Source organism: Cyrtonyx montezumae, unplaced genomic scaffold, assembly GCF_038088225.1.
Source record: "Cyrtonyx montezumae isolate F1298 unplaced genomic scaffold, pur_monq_1.0 scaffold_6, whole genome shotgun sequence".
NCBI lineage: Eukaryota > Metazoa > Chordata > Aves > Galliformes > Odontophoridae > Cyrtonyx > Cyrtonyx montezumae.
In genome coordinates this window covers 2,619,426-2,637,591 of record NW_027072067.1, presented here as the reverse complement: position 1 = coordinate 2,637,591, position 18,166 = coordinate 2,619,426, and the positions used below count along the sequence as shown (strand labels likewise).

Below are 18,166 nucleotides of genomic sequence, written 5' to 3'. Positions count from 1 at the left end.
GGGGTAAATAGAGAATTTTAGCAGTTGTTTCACCTTTTGCCTTGTAATATCTTTCTGGTACGTTCTGCTTCAGTGTTGGCTATTCACGTCTCTCAGGGTGTGTAAGTCCTGGCTGCATTTACTTAATTAATGAGCTGGAATATCCTTCAAGGATTGCATAACTCTCCTCCTTTTATTTTTGTTTATGTTCTGGAGCCGGTTGCGGCTCCTGTTACATTTCCATGCTACGCATTGCTGAAAGATATGAGAGTATGAGCAAAGTTCAGGAATCCGTGGTTGCAAAGAACTCAGCCCCAGCCTGTTGCCCCACTGATACTATATAGGTGACAGTTAATGACAGCATCATGACTACAAATTATAATTAGCAACAATTTCGTGCACACGTGGTGTGAAGTGAGTTGAGTGGGCTTGGCTGAATCGGAGCAGCAGTGTGCTCTGTAACAGAAGCGCAGAGCTGCGGGCCATAGCCCGGCTCCTGCTGCTTCCTGAGGCTGAACTTTCAGGTTATTGCAAATCCACGTTGAGTACTTCTGCTGCAAAAAATGTTGGTTTAGATTTCATGAAATGGTTTTAACTCTGAGGCCCCATTGGTAATTCTGAGTGTATTCCTTAAGTCCTTGTGATACCAGGTAACTCAGGACAGAGAGAGGCAGCGCATCACTTCGCGTGCTCTCTGCCAGGCCACAGAGAAATAACAGAGCTGGCTCTCAGTGACCCCTGCCTGCCAGGAGGGCTGCACAGGGCTGCTGGGGCATTTTCTAGGTGAGACAGCCATTCACTTATAGTTCCTCTAATAAAAAGCAGTGAACTCTTAGCTGAATGCATTCATAGATATCCTTATTCCAGAATGGATTTACAGTTAATTATGTTTCAATATGAGCTGCCCTGTACATTGAAAAATTAGCATCTATTTCTTAAAAAGCCATGAGAGGTTGCAGCAGAAATTTGTCTTACAAAATATGATTTCTTCTTCTGTGTGTTCCCAGTGAGTTTTCCTTGATTTCCATAGTCTCAGGTGAACCAGGACTGCAACTCTCTGCCAGACGTTCGTTACTGAGGGCTTTTTCGTAACTGTTGAATAGCTGTGCTGATGAGGGCAGACTTACCCTGTCTGGTGCCATTAGTCCTTTCCCATAACAAAAAGCACACACGTTCAGGGTGAATAAAGCATTTGATGTGAGAACACATTCACACAGGTAGTCCAAGTGAATTTTGGCAAACAGAGCCACAGAAGCAGATGGATGAAGGTCTGAGTCCTACTAAGCTGGTCAGCTCAGGTTTTTTTCCAAAAGCTAATAGCAAATTTTCCATCAGTGACTTCATTCATTATTATTTCCTTTCAAGTTGAAACAAACAAACAAAAAGGAGCTTTAATTAATTCAAGGAAAAAACAAACTTTAGTGGTTTGTCTTGAGCTGGATCCACATACAAACTAGCCCTGGCCCTACTCCTGAAGGCCCATCTTGAAATAGGAACCTCTTTTTATTTATTAACCTAAGTGGCAGAATAGAGTTCAGCAAATGCTTTGTGCTAGCTCAGAGTATGGAAGCGTTCACTGAGGGCAGGCAGACAGTGCTTATGTGCAGGGCCCTGGGGGGTGATGGAGAGGGGAAGAAACATGGGTGTAGGATGATCAGAAATGCCTGCAATGGAGCTAGGGCAGTGCTGGGTGAGTTTATCTTCCACCTTCAAGGCAGCAAATGCAAAAGCTGCAGTGCTTTCAGAATAGTTTCTTACCTCATACCGAGGTAATCGCGGGCTGCTGGAAAGAGCTTAAAAAGAAATGCTGCACAACGTATTAAACAAAAGAATGCCACGAACCTAGGGAGGATCTAGGCACGCAGAGCTTAGTTTTTCTTGCTTAAGCTGTTGGGAATTAGCAAGCAGAAGGCTGAGATGTACCCATGCGTGTTCTGCCCCAGACAACACCCTGTACTCTCAGACATCACAACAAGACTCAGTATCGCTCTGCTCAAGCATCTTTCTCTTGTTTTGTTTCCTTTCGTACACTCAGGCGCAATGTACTGAGCTTGTCCTCAGGGATTGAAGATATTGGCATTATCAAGTGGGATCTGGCACTGTGTCTCCTCCTCGTCTGGGTGATATGCTTCTTCTGCATTTGGAAAGGAGTCAAATCCACTGGGAAAGTAAGTGCTCTTTCACCCTTTTTATAATCGCTGCCGTTAGTGCAGGAAGGCTAAGTAATGCTCTTCGTAAATATATTCATCATCTCCTTGCAAATAGTTGTGTTTTTGCACTGAATAAAGCAGGGATTTGGATTCAGCTGCCTCTGGAAAGCATTGCCAGTGCCCAAAATGCCTGTGAGTCAAGTAGCCGTTCCTGGAATGGCATCAGGAAGCAGACACTGGCATGTTCTGCTTCTCTGGGGGCAAGCATCCCACTGATGCACGTAGTGAGCTCAGAGAGTCTTAGGCTTATGATGCACAGAGCTCTGCGTTCCCTGCCCGTGCTCTCGGACTGGCCAAGTTCATTCTCAGTGTAATGGGGTGGATGTTAACATAGCTGTGGTAGGGATGTTTTAAGCCAGTGGAAAATGCTGGATGCATAGCATTTCTGAAATGCCGCTTGCTTACTTAAGAGCTCTGTTGTAGACAGAGGAGACTAAACTTAGGTGCTTGTTTAGAGGCACTGTCCTCATCAGCCGTAACAGAGATCCTGGATATTCTCTTTGATTTAGGCTTACTGTGTGCTCTTTGGAGTCGTGTTTTTCTCTAAAGGATAACAGTTACATCATGCCTGCACCTCATCCTACTCCAGTACAAGAAACAAATCATTGCATTCTTGGCCAGTCACTAAACAATTGGAAGCACGATGTTATCCCCTTGCATGCAGTAGTGCTTCTAAACCTAGTTCCCTGAGAAAAGGCCGTTTGCTTATTTCTCTCTCCGAACTTTCAGACCTGTTGGTTGAAGCAGTTTTTGGGTAAATCTAACAGAGGTAGGGAGGCCTCAAGACACAAAGTCCCGTATGTTTCTGGTCAGATAGGTGGAAGGAAGCCACTCTTATCTGTGTCCTGGCTGAGAAAAAGATAGACTATGAACTCACCTTCTGTTAGACTTCAAAGAAGGCAAGAGCAGGGAGCAAATGTGAACTCCTCAATGGCAGAAAACGTGATATTGAGCACTTTTATCTCCTTTTGTGTTGCAGAATCAACAGGGAGACCAAATTCTCTAGGAAATTCTTAGTGCTCAGTCCTTCTTAGTTCCACTGTTGACTAAACTGCTTGTTTCGCTGCGTTGCTTTCTGTGATTTTATCACGGAGCCTCATTAAAGTCGTGCTGGTGCCTTGTTCTGGATTCGTGCCAGTTCTGTCCCAGAGAGCAGCTTCCACACCTCTAAAGTACATGTTGGCAAAAATGTTTGCTGCTCTGTTCCCACTGATTGATGTGACCCGACGAGGTGACGGTGTAAGTTTTACAGGAAAGGAGAGCACAATAAATCTCCCACAGCAGCAGAGTGGAAGCACACGTGGCTGCAGTAGTTTTTGTGAGCCTGGTTTCTGCTCAGTAAAGGTTAGGGCAGCTACGAGGGATTTTCCAAGTTCCCTGTGGCACGTTATTTCTTATCGCTGCGAATTTAACAGGTTGAAAACAGGGCTGTTAAAATCAGCTATCCGTCAGGTTCTGCCTGGAGTAAACCCAGCGGAATTTTCATCTTCTAAGACAAAGTTGGCAGTAGGAATTCACTGCCTCCTTTCCAGGCTGCCTGAGCTCACAGGGGTGTGGAGCCGAAGCCCAACAAAACCATTGGAAAGCCTCTGGTTGACTCCATTAACTTTGGGGTCAAACAAAAGTAAACTGTAAACTCTAATGTAGAGCACTTGAACTGTTTGAGAAGTCTAGTTTACTTTAGCAGATCACTGTTTATAGCACTTCCATGGGTTCCAGTCTGTTAATGGCTCTTTGGAGAGTGGGGGGAAATAATTTAAACCTCATAGTAGCATGTTGGACAAATAAACACTAAATTATGGGGAAAAATAATAGTAGTGTTTGATCTCAAAAATTCTTCCAGTGTTATGAGAGAATCCTTACCTGGAGGGCAAAGGCTTTTTGGTAAGGGCTGTGTGTTCAGCCCTTGTGAACACCTACGGAGATGTTTTCCTTGTGAGAAAACCTTAATTTATCATAGGCCTGGATCGCATTAAAAATTAGAAAGCAAAGAAAACCAACTATTATCCATCAGCTTTTGGTGAAAGCAGGCTGATATGTAAGGCGTGTTATTGGTCGGTGGTGAATACGCAGAGATGTCAAACGAGGGGATCTGGAAGGGTCTGTGCAAAAAGGTTTCCTTGCATTTTACAAAAGCAGTCTGTCACCTTGAATTGATGGGGCAACGGAGGCTTTGAGTTTTCCTGGTTACTCTCAGGGGACACACTTAAAAAGAAAAATGGTGCATCCCAGGAGCTTTGCTGCAGCTAAACAAAATCTGGAAAACAAACACAAATTTCAGATCAACTCAGCAGACTGCAATTACCTAGGGGGGATCGTTGGACTCTGTGAAAAAAGTCCGTGGTTCTTTACTGTAACACAGCAGTTATTTGAAAAATGAGAGAAAACACTGATGAGAAAAGAAAACAAGACGTTAGAGGTCAGAAAGTTTGGGTCTAAAGATAGAACTGTTCGAATGCATACTACATTAACCCTCATGCTGGAGACTGAAGCAAAGGGCTCTTTCATCAAATGAGCAGAAAGACAGGAAGAACTGAAGCAGGCTGTTATTCAAGTAGGATAGGAATCGAAGTCAAAGGGAACGAAGACATCTTCTCAAAACTACATGAGTAGAACCTTTGTTTACAATAATGATGTTGCTAAGAAAGCAGCAAAGGCATAAATGAACTTACGAGAGTGGAAATTACCAGTGCTGAGGCTGCTGCCAACCTGAAGGGCTTCATGTCTTCAATTTGAAGGGGAGGGAGATGCAGGAGCGCGGACCAAATCGTCTTCGTTCGAATGAAGTGCTCCTTGAAATCGCCTGTAGGAGTGGTGGTGAGGCTGCACAGCAGAGTTAGCAGCAGTGCCACACGGTTGAGGAGAACCAGAAGTGGTCCATGCATCGAATTCCCATTGTTGGCTCTCTTTTAACTTCAGAGGTGTAGCATCAAGTGCCACAGGCTAATGGTGTGATTTCTTTCTGTTGCCAGGTAGTGTACATCACTGCCACGTTCCCATTCATCATGCTCCTTGTTCTGCTCATCCGTGGCGTGACCCTGCCTGGAGCTGCAGAAGGCATCAAGTTTTATCTTTACCCTGATATCTCACGGTTAGCTGACCCACAGGTACAGAACCAGGAGTGGGGAGCGGGATCATTTCCTGCGCAAGGAGGAATGGTGGAGGGTGATGGTGGTGATGTAACAGCAGTAGATTTTTTTTTTCCACAGTCTTTGGAGGTCCAAATGTAGCATGAACATTAATGCTGGGTTATATTTTCCAGAGATCTGCTTGAGAAGGTCACTGTTATATGTGTTAATGCATCTTTTCGTATGTATGTATGTGTGTGTGTGCATGTGTATTGTTTTTTTTTTCTGTGTCTAAGTACTCTGAGGCTGTAAACTCTGTCCTGTTACAATCTCAGCTTTCTTGCTGGTAAGGTAAGGGAGATGCATTTTTTTTTTAATAAGCATAGTCTAGTATCAAAGGAGAGAAACATGAGCTTCACAGATGGAACAACAAGCAGCAAATGTGAGTACCGATGTCACCTGGTTCCTACTGCTCTGACGGAGGAGATTGGGAAAGACAGGAAGGAAGTAATATGATAAGGTGGAGAAAAATGCTTTCTGAGGGGCAGAGAGGATAGTTTGCTTTGTCTTGGTGAGTGTCAGCTAGACTTACTCCATTTTTATAGGCTGTGAAGGTGAAGAATCTGTGCTCATAAAGGGCAAGTAATGGGGATATTTCAGTGCACCAGCCTATAGGGATCATGGGAGAAATGCAAAAACAAACCTAAAAGCAAAGCGATACACCTGCCCCGAAACAGAAACAGAAAACTAGGGATCCTTGAGAATAATGAAGTGATTATCACAGTAGAAAGGAATAATGTCTTTCCTTGCTATTTCTTTCTACTGAGTATATTTGGTTAAAATAAAACTCCAATGGTTGGTAAATAACTGAGATAGGAAAAGCATAACTGAAAGAAACGCTGTGGAAATTTGTTTCGTTGTCTAGACATGCCCTCTGTATAAGATACTTCATTTATAGGAGACATTATATTTTATGGATGCATCATCTTTTATGGGACTCTTATCATGTTTATGATCTACTAATAGCCCTAAACCCAGAATGTTAGCTGACAATGTAAAAGAGATTTGTGCGAGCTGACAGGTCCCCTCCCTGAGCAATAACATCATCTCCAAGGAGATGCCACCAGTCAGGAGGGTGCTGGGAGGGAGAAATAAAATAACGCTTACAGTCTTGATTCTTACTTATTCTTCCTTGGTGGTTCCTGCTGATGTTAGCAGGCTCACACGTGCAGAAAGAAGGGAAGAGATGTCATTCATTGGATGCATTTTGATGTTTTTCTATGTATTTACTAAGCTAGAAGTTCATATTGTAATGTTATTTAATTCTGTGTGTGTTTTTGAACTATAATCAGAAGAAAGAATCGTGAGACCGAGGTCAGATACACATCTTACAAAGTGCATTGTATTTTCTTGTTTTTTCCCCACCCCTGTGGCTTTTTATCTCGCATTTAAACAGCTACAAAAACGGCTAGAAATGAAGAAAATAAACAAAGTAAAAGGAAGTGTTTCTCAAGCTTTTCACATCCTCAGTTTAGTCACTGTCAGCTGATTCTAATTGAAATGAGTTAAGACAGAACCGAGCAGTTTTATAAATACTTCTGCATTTCCTATTGCTCCGAAGCACGGTTATTGTTGCACCAACAGGAAGGATCAGCTGAGTGACTAAGAGCCCAGAAATACTAAGCCTCTCTGGGGAGGGAATGTTGGAACTGTTGAAGAGTTGATGTTCTTGCGGGCTGTGATGCTAACAAGTCTCTTTTCCCTTCAAAAGCCAAGTTTGCAATTCTGATGCTCCCTTCCCCCCCTCCCTGATCCCGTTGCTATCACCCTGGTGATATCATCCTATCACCTATAATAATAATCAATAATTTTGTTGATATTGTACTGTTTGAACTGTGTGCTTGTGTTGAGGGTCGCAATGCAACGGTGCAGTTAGTAACAGTCTTTCTGTCTTTCCCTTTAGGTCTGGATAGATGCAGGGACACAGATCTTCTTCTCATATGCAATCTGCTTAGGAGCAATGACTTCCCTGGGGAGCTACAACAAGTACAAATACAACTGCTATAGGCAAGTTTCCATCCAAGGGGGTTTAGTGTTTTAGCTAAATGATGTAAATAAAGTAGGGACAATGGGTTAATTTTTTTTTAATTAACTTGCTCCATGACATATGTGTGACTTAGGGACTGTTTGCTGCTGGGATGCCTGAACAGTGGTACCAGTTTTGTGTCTGGCTTCGCAATTTTTTCCGTCCTGGGCTTCATGGCACAAGAGCAAGGGGTGAACATTGCTGATGTGGCAGAGTCAGGTACGATGGTATTGGTGGCAGTGGTGGTGGGCACTGCCGCCTAGCGTGTGAGCAAAGTTCTGCAGACTCAATCAGCTAACATCCAAGCAATAAAAACAGAACAAGATTTCCCATAATCTCCAGAACAATGAGCACACTGTTGATTTGGGCTTTCATCGAGGGCAGTGATGGTTAGCGGGGTTGTGTTAATTACTCTCTTGATTATCAGAGCAGTGAATATATTTCCTAGAATGTTTTAATCCATTTGAGTTGAGATTAGAGGTATGGTAGCCACACCATTATCTAAGGTCCAAAGTGTCATTGACTCAAAAATGTATTCCATCCTTCTTTTCAGACTACCTTTACTTTCACCCAGATGCAAATAGCCAGTGCTGATGCATTTTTCATAGCTTGCTTCTGCTTGCTCACAGCAGAGCACTGCAGTGGGAGTACTACCTTGGCTTTTGGAAGGGACATACATGCATATATTCCTGAGTCTCACCGAAAGGCAGAGAAACTGGAGAGCTCCTTCTCCTGGGTTCTTGGGAACATGTCATCCACAGGAACTCTATTTGTCACAGTCCTGCACTTGTCCTCTGTAGCTCCAGGATGAGGTTGATAGAACTGTGAGGAGTTTGGTCTGAAACAGGAATTTTGAATGCTTTTAGTCTTCCCTTATTTCAGAAGTGTTTTCCCCATTGACGCTCAGCCACGCACGTGCAGCTGAAGGAGGCCAGATCCTCACAGCTGTGACGTTTGTGACAGATGACATCTTTTCCCTGTGCACGTCTTGTCCATGAGGGCAGGTGCAGCAGTGCAGCACACAGGACAGGCAGGTTAGATGGGAATTACAACTCAGACTGAGTGAATCAGGCCTCAACAGCCACAATGCAGTCTTAAAGCTAATCAGACTCAAACAATAGTAGCATCATTTGAGTGCACTTTTGACATTTCTCTCTGATTCTTTTTTGTCTTTCAATTTTAATTGACCTGCATAATATCTGAAAGCTTTTCCTCTGGAAGCGTGCTCTTATGAAGAAGAATTCAGTGCCTCTCCTAATCGTACAACTCCAGGAGTTAAGTCTTTAAGAAAAAGATCTCAGTTCACAAAAGCTAACGTAAAACTAAAGACACTGGTGGCACTGCTGGATTCTTGGGTGGCTGCACTTGGCATACCTCTGGCAAGTGCAATTAGTTAACACTTTTGGCCACAGTGCTTATTTTGATCCCCAGTTGATTGCTTTGTTTGAAAACAGGAAGCAAGGGAATTGAATGAATCGTAAATAGCTCAGTTTTTTAAATAGCTCAAAATTTATCTCGATGGATCAGTTCCAAGAGTACCATTTTGCGTGTTGTTGTATTATTATTTTTTAATTATTTTTTTTCCGGTCAATATTTATTCTAATTTTGATTAATTAAATCTCTGATAAACAGGCAGCTGTGTTCCTGATGCTTGGCATTTTTAAGAATTAAGCAATTTTGTAGTAGCATTGCACTATTAACCAATTTTTTCTTAATGCAAATTGGCTGTCAAACTTAGCATTTACGTAGTAATTTTTCAGCAACAACTCAAAGTATTTTTCAAAGAAGATTGGTGTGATAATCCCAATTTTGTAGCTGAGACAACAAGGGCACTGATTGGCTTCCAAACGTAGCTTTCAGCTTCTTGCTTCTTTTGTTGTTGATTCTTTAAGGTTTTCTAGTCCATCTCATTTCAGCCCTAGTTGCTGGTGGCCAGGCATTGCAGCCATCTCAGCAGTTCAATGGGTTGCCCAGTAAGCATTACTGAAATTGTCCAACCCACTTCCCATGGCTTTCTTTGCCTCCTTCCTCAGCAGTGGTTAGGTGTGGAGCTGGTGGAGACCAGTGATGTCCTGCTGAGACAAGGGTCCCAGGACCCATATGTGGCCCCAGAGGATGCCCCATCCACGTGATGGGGCTGACTTCTCAACTCAGAGGCATTCAGCAGGTGTTTCGGGCTCTTCTTAGGGCCTTTGCTTTTTTGATTTCCCATGACACAAGGTCAGAAAGGGTGAGCAGAGGCACTGCTGTTTGGTTCTGGCACTGGGGAGAGGATACTGTCCACTGTGCCAGTGCCTACTGCTCGTCCTCATCTCTGCCCGGAGTATCAAGTCCCTTGTGACCTGTGCCTGACATCGTTTATTTCCTTCTTTGCCCTCCTGTCATCCAGGGAACGTCCATAAATTTGCTAGCAGAAGAATCTTATGGCCACATTTGTTATTATTATTTTTTTAAATCTGTGCCAAATTCAGCTGTGTAGCAGTGTTCCCAGCACACCTTGTAATCAGCAAGGGGCAGCTCCTGCTGCCTTCCGCTGGCTTTAGTAGGCTTCTACTAGAGTCAGATTAGACCCCCTTTGGCTTCCCAGTGAAGTCAGACCTTTAATAAATAACATTTGATTTTAAAGGGAGAGAGCAAAGCGTTGTAGGCACAAAAATATCATAGTGAGCCCCATTTAAGTTGTGCTGCATTTCTGTTTGGCTGAAAGAAATCCTTCAGCACACATGCAATAACATAAAGGCTGCAGGAGGGATTAGGACACTCGTCACTTGACTGTACAACAGTACAAGGACACTTTTGATGACCAGAGCATACAGATGAGGAGAGCAGTTTTACATCTGTCTCATCAATTGCACAGATCAACTGCAAGTGCCATCCAGTAGCAATTCTGCCTGAGGGGGGACCTACTGTAGCCACTGAATTGGGGGGGAAAAAAGCAAAAAAAACACCCCAACCATCCCACCCCCCTCAGATTTGATGCATTCACTGATTTTTGCTATCTTCTGTCGTATAAAATCTTAGCAGTTTCATTTTAAATAAAATTAGTTGCTGGATCGTTGGCTAATTCGTATTTATTTCTGTTAAATATTTTCAATGACAAAGTTTTCATTAGTTTAAAAAAAAAATCATCTTTTTTTAACCTCTTTCTCTTGCTTTTTCCATCTCTCTTGTTGGAAAGGAAAAGTGGGAGGTAGGAAGAGCAGTCTTAGAGATTTTACTGTGCAGGTCAGCGATCAGAGTTCTGTCCCCACACTGCAGCAGTTAAAGAAATATATTCTTTTTTTTTCCCCATTGAAAATTACTTAAATCTCCTTCAAAATTGGAAAACGTTAATCTTCAGGGCTCCTTAAAGCTGAGCCAGGTATTTCTGGGTTTAATCTGTATTTAAATCTGCCTTCAAATTCACAGATTCTATGGCCGAACTGAGAGCTTGCCATAAATGCCTGCTTCCCCATGATCCTGTCTCCCACTTGGGGAGGGCTCCTCCTCCCGCAGCAGGAGCTCTCCCAGGCCATAGCTGATAGCACACAGCTCCAGGCTGCTCCTCTGCAGATCAGCATGTGAGAGCACTGCATGTATGCTCTGAGCGTGGGTGTGAGTGGTCCACGGTGCAGCGAGAGCCAGGCTAGGAATGAGCATTCATCCAAAAGCCTTTGGTTTCCAGGGCAGAAAAGCCAGGCTGTAGTCCCAGCCCCATGGTGCCTCGAGAGTGCCTCAACCCATCCTGCAGCTGTGGGTCGTGTTGCTCACACTGTGTCACACTATGGCAGGTCTGCTTAAGCCGTCCAGGTGGCACCACAGGATTCCCAACAGCAGAAGGCATTTGTTTCAGGGACCTCAGCTGCTGGAACTAGGACTGGCCCTATCAGTGCAGCAGTGAGGGTCTGCAGGAGCACTCTATGGGAGTGCAAACCCTGCTCTAGAAAAGCTGACTTTGGAGGTTGCATCCAGAGTAAGGCAGTGGTTGCCTTAGTGAAGGCCCCTGGGAATTTTTGGAGCGGAGCCCCTTCCCTGCATACAAAAGGGTTTCATCATCATCACCTTCATCATGACCACGTGGGCTAGCTGTGGGGTTCTGCCATTCCCCTGGGTTGCCCCTTCTCCTCCCCAGCCCCAAAACTGTCCTGTGTCCCTGCGGGCAGGTGTAGGACCACCTCCATCACTGGCATGTTTGAGACAGATGTTAAAACTGGCCATCAGTTAGTGATGCCTCGGGGGTTGGCCTGTAGTTTCTGCTGTAGTCATGCGTGCTTCGTTTTCAGATAAAAGAGCCAAACTGTTTCACTTCTGGTATTTCCAGCCGCGTTTGGATTTATCTGAACGGAACCAGGCATTCCTGCATTTGAGTGTGCTACCTTTACCAAAGAGCTTGCACTTACTGTTTCTCTTCCCTTCCCCTCCCCCTTTCCTATTTTCTCTTTCTCTAGGTCCAGGCCTGGCCTTCATTGCCTACCCAAAGGCTGTGTCCATGATGCCACTGCCCACCTTTTGGGCAATCCTTTTTTTTATTATGCTTCTGTTGCTTGGACTGGATAGCCAGGTCAGTATGATGGGTAAGAGGTGCACGGCTTCTCATCTCAGTGCTGAGTGGTCCAAGCTGGTTATACTGGCACAGATTATCGAGGATTCCTCTGATGCTGCTTATGAGGAATTCATCTGAGTTGCTTTTTGATAGATCTGTGGCTGTTGATTGATAGTCAGTATGATGTTGCTTAGCAAATCTTTGTCACTGGGAACTGACAGAGTGCAAGAGTTATCCCTTACCTAAATATCAGTACAGTCTGTCCCCAGAATAGCAGCACTTCGGTTATGTTGCAGTATTTCCCTACTTTGGAGAAGAACCGATTGGAAATTAGAGTCATTTGAGTTGGATGGGACCCTTAAAGGCCATCAGTCCAACCCCTGTGCAATGAGCAGGGACACCCACAGCTCCATCAGGAGCTCAGAGCCTGTGCAGCCTGACCTTGGCTGTCTGCAGGGACGGGGCACCACCACCTCTCTGAGCAGCTGTGCCAGTGCCTCACCATTCTTACAGCAAAAGTCTTCTTCTTATATCCCAGAAGATCTGTTCCACAGAGTATTTCGTGCCCTTGCAATCACCTGCAGTTGGTATCCACCACCACTGAAACGCTTTGTAAGAATTAATAGCTTCACGGAGCACTGACTTCGAAGGTTACCAAGTTCCAGAAAACCTCCTCTAACTGCAGTGTCATCGTGAGCCATGAAAGGCACAGGATGTTTCCCTGTACCCGTGGTGGCTTCACAAACAGTCAAAGGGCAAAACCACTGCATTTTTGTGAGGTCTTCTGCTCAGAGGTGCCAAGCAGCTCAGGATCGTGCTGACTTCCACATCGTGCACATCAGTGTGCATTCAGTGTCTCTGCATGGTACAGAAAGCATCTCAGAAAGCTTCCAGTGTCCTAATTGTGTAGCGTGCGCTGTCATTAATTAGTGACCTTGAAAAAATCAAAACGTTTAATCCGAGAAGTTCTCTGTTATTTTTCTCACTGTTTGCTTATAGGAATGTTGAGCTAAATTCCACAAGTGAGCCTGTAAATCATTTCTAGATGGTTCGCTCGCAAGGAAATATATGTGGCAAAGGATTATGCAGTAACTTCGCATTCAAAGTTGCTGAAGTTTTCAGGGCAACAGACAGCTTTCTGCACTCAAATAGAAAACAGCTAAGATCACAGAAACTCAGTTGTTGAGGGTGAAATGTTTATTTGTCCTCTCTCCTATGACGGTAAATACTCGATTGAGTTTTAGCCAGTTGTTCTCTCTTGCATTCTTGGTACTCTTGTTTGGCCCAAATTGCTTCTTACGTTTCAGTTTTTGAGCCCTAGTGAGCAGCTTTCAATCAGAGTGAATTTACACGTTCGCAGTGCTGTGGTTCGGCAAGGCTGTGCTTATGCAAATTGGAAGCTGTCTGATAATACTAAAAAGCTCCTCAGTGCGTACAATGATTAAAACTAATTGGAGCGCTTAATTTCTCTCCTCCACCCCTCTGGTTTTTTGTTGTGGGTTTTTTTTTTGGAGTGCAGTCAAGCAGGTTTCTGGAATGCCAGAGCAGGTTAAGATCAAAGGAGACCACAGGGTTGTGTCCCTGGACACAAAATGAAAATGAAATCTTCATTTCAAAATGAAGATCCTTCCTGCAGAGGCAGTCTTGGTTCTCCATGGTGTCCTCTTGTCTTCAGTGCTTCTGTACCTTGGCAGCTGGAAAGTGCTGAATGATCTCTGTGCACCTTTTGATGAGGAGTTCAGCAGTCACTTTTCTCAGTGGGTGAAACGCATCTGGTTTTCAGTGAACTTCAAACTTGTAATTCAGATCTGGTTATTTGGTTAACTCAGGCTGCAGACCTTGCATGTGATTTTCAATTGGCAAGTCAGTACAAAAGCAGCGATCATGAAGCTAGTTAGATTTTAGCTGACCTGTTCAGGGCTTTGTTTTTGTTTTAGCTGTGCAAATAGCTTCCCAAGCCTTTGTACAGGAGCTGGACCAAGAGTCCCATCGTGGCTGATGAAGTGCCCCAGAGCCTCAGCCAGGACTCTGCTCACCAGTTCAGAAAATACAAGTTCAGACAAGGGGAGCTGCTAGTTCACATCAGAGCCTGCTTTCCCTTGGCTAGATTTTCTCTAGCAAATTCAGGAGCAGGATTATATCCAGCTGTGGAATTAATCTAAGTAGTACCTGTGAGGTTTTCTGACACATCACAAAAAAACCTGAGAGGTGCTCTCCTAGCTTGGGCAGCTTAGGCTTTTTGGGTGTTTCTCCATGCCACTCTTCCAGCATGCCTTGCATGTTCATCTGGAACAGATACAACATGAAAGCCACCTAAGTGCCTTTCTGTCATCAAATTTAGTTCCTCCATCCTTGAAGCTTCTGTTCACGAAGCCCCTTTAGTAGTTTGCATGGATGTTAGGAAACAAGCATCAATTCTGAGAGCTTATTCCAAACTGAAAGCTTCCCCCAGCCTTTAATCTCTGTAACAGAGAAATAGCTTCTGTTTTCAGCAGCATTTTGCCACAGAATAATGTTGAAGTGTTGCCGTGCCACATTTGTTTAACTGTGAGCTAGGACAAAATGCATGCTGGATGATTTTCAAGTTGCTTCTTTCTGTTGTTTCCCCCTTTAGTTTGTTGAAGTTGAAGGACAGATCACGTCATTAGTTGATCTGCACCCATCCTTCCTAAGGAAGGGTTACCGACGGGAAATCTTCATCGCTATAGTGTGTTTCCTTAGCTATCTTCTGGGACTAACTATGGTGACTGAGGTATGTAACAGCATTGCTGGAAAAAGTTCAAGTTTAAAACAAAAAGCCATTTTTATACCTATTTTAGCTGTGAATCAGAATTAGCTACTCAGAGGAGTGATGCTCTTTAAGTCTGGAGAGTTTCTTCCACCCCGAGATCAGAGGAACAGAGTAATGAATTCTCATGAATTTCATTCTGATCTAAGGTGCTAATCAGCGTGAGTATGAATATTAACAGCAGGCTCCAAATGACAAAACTCATGGAGAGCCTTCAGTTGAGCAAATTAAGAGCCCATTTGATGTGTGCAGGGAAAAAAAAGATTTTGTCTTAGTTCAACAGATTTGAGTCAATTAAATATTCTTGAATTTGTTGTAAAGAATAATGCATTGTGTTACTTACCTTCAAAATAAAATCTAAGCAGTGTTTTAAAAACGATGGGAAGAGGACAGAATTGAAATAGCGCCTGTAGCAGAGATGCTTAACAAAATTACTTTTTACAGTTCAATGTATTTAGTGAAGGAGTGAAGCAGCACAGCGGAAATAAATAGAGTTAGGAAGGAAAAGATTCCAATGAAAAAAAGTCCTTCCACTCAGACTGCAAATAAATGCAGCCCCACCCCCACCCTGATGGCATTTTTAGTGTTTCTGAGGTGTCAGTGTTAAGAGACCTGCTGTTCCTTTACATCACTTGTTCCTATAAATGACCATCCTAAAATGCCTCTAAGAAGGAAAGACTTAAGTGTCTCAGTAGATTATGCTAAGTGGCTTAATTCTGTTTGATCGTCATCTTGTTTAGAATGTTTCCTATAGTAAACAAGCACGTACCCTGGGGAGGGTGATGCCACTTCCTTCCTATTTCTGCTTTCTAGAAAGGTCTGCTGGTCGATTTTACTGGGAGCTGGGCTTGAAGTCTTCAGATCTTTTTTCCTGATGGATCCTAATGCATTGTGTCTCTCTGTTACAGGGTGGCATGTATGTTTTTCAACTCTTTGACTACTATGCAGCTAGTGGTGTATGCCTTTTGTGGGTTGCATTCTTTGAATGTATTGCTGTAGCCTGGGTTTATGGTAAGTGAGAGCCCTTCCACCTGATGCTTTGAGATGAGTCAGTGACAGTTCTGATAGCCAAACATCTAATCATCAGCCACCCCAGAATTGCCTTCCCAGCAGCAGAGACATGACATTAATATAAATCTGCACTGACAACGTAGAGGCAAATGTGCACCTGGGACGAAGCCAGCCTTCAGCGTTCATCTGTGCAAAAATGAATGCTTTTTTTTTTTTTCATTGCTAATTACAAAAGGCACAATTAAGCGTTTATCTGTGTTATGTTTAGATGGTAGAGTTGAAAGTTTGGCCAGCCGTGAAAATCTGTGCTCGTCTCTGAGAATTTTGTTTCAGAGCAGCAGTGTCTGCAAAGGCCGGGCCAGGCAAATAGAAAAGGCCTAAAAGAAAGCTGGCAGGAAAGTAAACTCCATCCCCTTATTTTTAGGTGATGCTGCATACCAAAGTCTGAACGTAGCCTTCATTGCTGCCTGAGATTGTAGCTTAGGAATTATCCCTGTTTATCACTGCTCATTTCCCTGATTCTTCATGTACTCCATCTTCTTGAGAAAGCAGAACAAACCAAGCTTTCCTTTTTCGCCACTCAAATTTCTGTAGATGGGACGTGTGCCGTTTGCTGCTGTGTGCTTCCCACAGTGACCCTCTGGCATATTCAGTGAGACTTCGGGTCTTAAGAGGAGTATGATCATGACAGGGGCAGGAGGGATTAGCATTGCACTCCTGCATCTAAATAATGAGTGTGTGGGAGGAGAGACTCCCACAGCCTTTGAGCTTCTGAGAGAGGAAATCTTCTTGAACTTCACAGCCGTGGAAGTTTGGGCAAAACATCTGACACCCTTGTCTTCCCTGTAAATACCCCCTGGGGGCCAAGGAAGGCAGCAGTAGTTGTTCAGTTCTTCTATGGCTTTTATTTGCTCAGTTCTGACCGGGATACTCACTGTCCTATACAGGCGCTGATAATATTTATGATGCCATTGAGGATATGATTGGATACAGACCTGGTCCCTGGATGAAATGGAGCTGGATTGTGATCACACCAGTTCTTTGTGTGGTGAGTCCTGTCCTATGGGGCAGCTTTAAGCCTCCTCTTACTGCTTCTTTTTAAGTGAAGACTGTAGCATTGAGAGACCAATTTACAGAGCTTCTGGAGGCTTGGTGTCTTCTCAGACGTTGTTCATGTGACTGCCCACACAAAGAGCGTGTTACATTAGTGACACACAAAACTCCAGAGAGCATTACTTTGAGTAATAGAACTACGAGGCCATTTTAATAAAAATCCCCAAGGCGGGACTGCCAGTCTGAGGCAAACACTGAGTGTGGATTATTTCACTTGCTGGAAAGGACATTCCAAGTAAGCTCCTTGTAATGTGTAGCAAGTGTTTGAGCTCGGAGAAAGGATGGGAGGTGCACTGCAGCTCTTCAGCACCATCGCTTGCTGAAGGAAGAGGAATTGAGGAATAATGTCCCTGTTAGTTTAAATGATATATCTGTCAGCACTGCCTTTTGCTGCCTGTCCTCCTTAGGACCAGTGATAGCATCAGAGCCATGCTCCTTTGAACTTCGTTTAATTCTCCTTTCTTGCCTGCAGGGGTGCTTTATCTTTTCTTTGGCCAAGTACAAACCACTGACCTACAACAAGGTCTACACGTACCCTGAGTGGGCAATTGGCCTGGGATGGGTTCTTGCCCTTTCCTCCATGATCTGCATCCCTATGGTGATGGTCATCCGCATCATACAGTCAGATGGGTCGCTCATTGAGGTAAGAGAAACCACCCCCCCCTTATATTCAGAAACTGCCTTGCACATGGGAGAGTGATTTCAGAGCTCAGCTGGCTCTGGGGGGCCCTGGCAGGTTCCTTGCATTTGAATTCTGCTTCGAGCTTTAACATTAAAGCACATTCTTGGGAAAAGAGAAGTTGCATGAGGTAACCCTCACCCTCTTGCAAAGAAATGGAGAGGTACTTGTAGGGAAATTAGGCCACAACATGCTGTTGTTCCTCACCAGTTGGTAAGTTAGACTATAAGACGACCAAACATACAGCCTTTTTGCACAGTTGTCGGTACAGAAGAGAAAGGGAGCTTTAAATTGCTTTGTTTTATGCAAAATGAGCACAGCGCTTGGAAAGCAGCCACCCTGTCCAGCTAGGGCAAAGTTGGATGCCTCCCCTGCAGTGAATGCAGATAAGACTGTTAAAGATCACCTGTCCTTTTGGCAAACACAAAGCTTTTTGGCCTCAAACACCAGGTGACGTGACTTGCCTCTCACTTCTGCACTTTCCAGCTAGCTAGGGAAGTTGTTGCCTCCATGTGCAGACAAGCACTCAGTCTGAGGTGCTTCTAAGAGCCAAGTTTCTCTTGTTCTGCCCATGTTCAGAGTCAGACTTGTCAGTGCTGATTCTCTTGGGTTCAGATATACAGGCAGACTTTTGTCCTTTGTGTTTCAGCACCAGTTCTCCTGGTTTGTTTTTCTTCCTCCCGTGGAAAGTTTTTAGGGGCTGTGCAAGC

The 18,166-nt window shown here is 44.0% G+C and overlaps 1 protein-coding gene across 12 annotated transcripts in view; it reads left to right on the top strand.

The window, feature by feature from the left end:
* Positions 1 to 18,166, top strand: part of SLC6A6 (solute carrier family 6 member 6) — a 47,990-nt gene that overhangs the window by 28,537 nt on the left and 1,287 nt on the right. For all 12 annotated transcript variants that reach the window (XM_065749731.1, XM_065749730.1, XM_065749741.1 and 9 more), the window contains 9 exons: positions 2,015 to 2,147; positions 5,162 to 5,296; positions 7,221 to 7,324; positions 7,438 to 7,562; positions 11,771 to 11,883; positions 14,480 to 14,617; positions 15,562 to 15,664; positions 16,612 to 16,712; positions 17,250 to 17,420. In XM_065749731.1, coding sequence (XP_065605803.1) covers positions 2,015 to 2,147; positions 5,162 to 5,296; positions 7,221 to 7,324; positions 7,438 to 7,562; positions 11,771 to 11,883; positions 14,480 to 14,617; positions 15,562 to 15,664; positions 16,612 to 16,712; positions 17,250 to 17,420 — 1,123 coding nt within the window. The remainder of the gene's footprint in view (positions 1 to 2,014; positions 2,148 to 5,161; positions 5,297 to 7,220; positions 7,325 to 7,437; positions 7,563 to 11,770; positions 11,884 to 14,479; positions 14,618 to 15,561; positions 15,665 to 16,611; positions 16,713 to 17,249; positions 17,421 to 18,166) is intronic.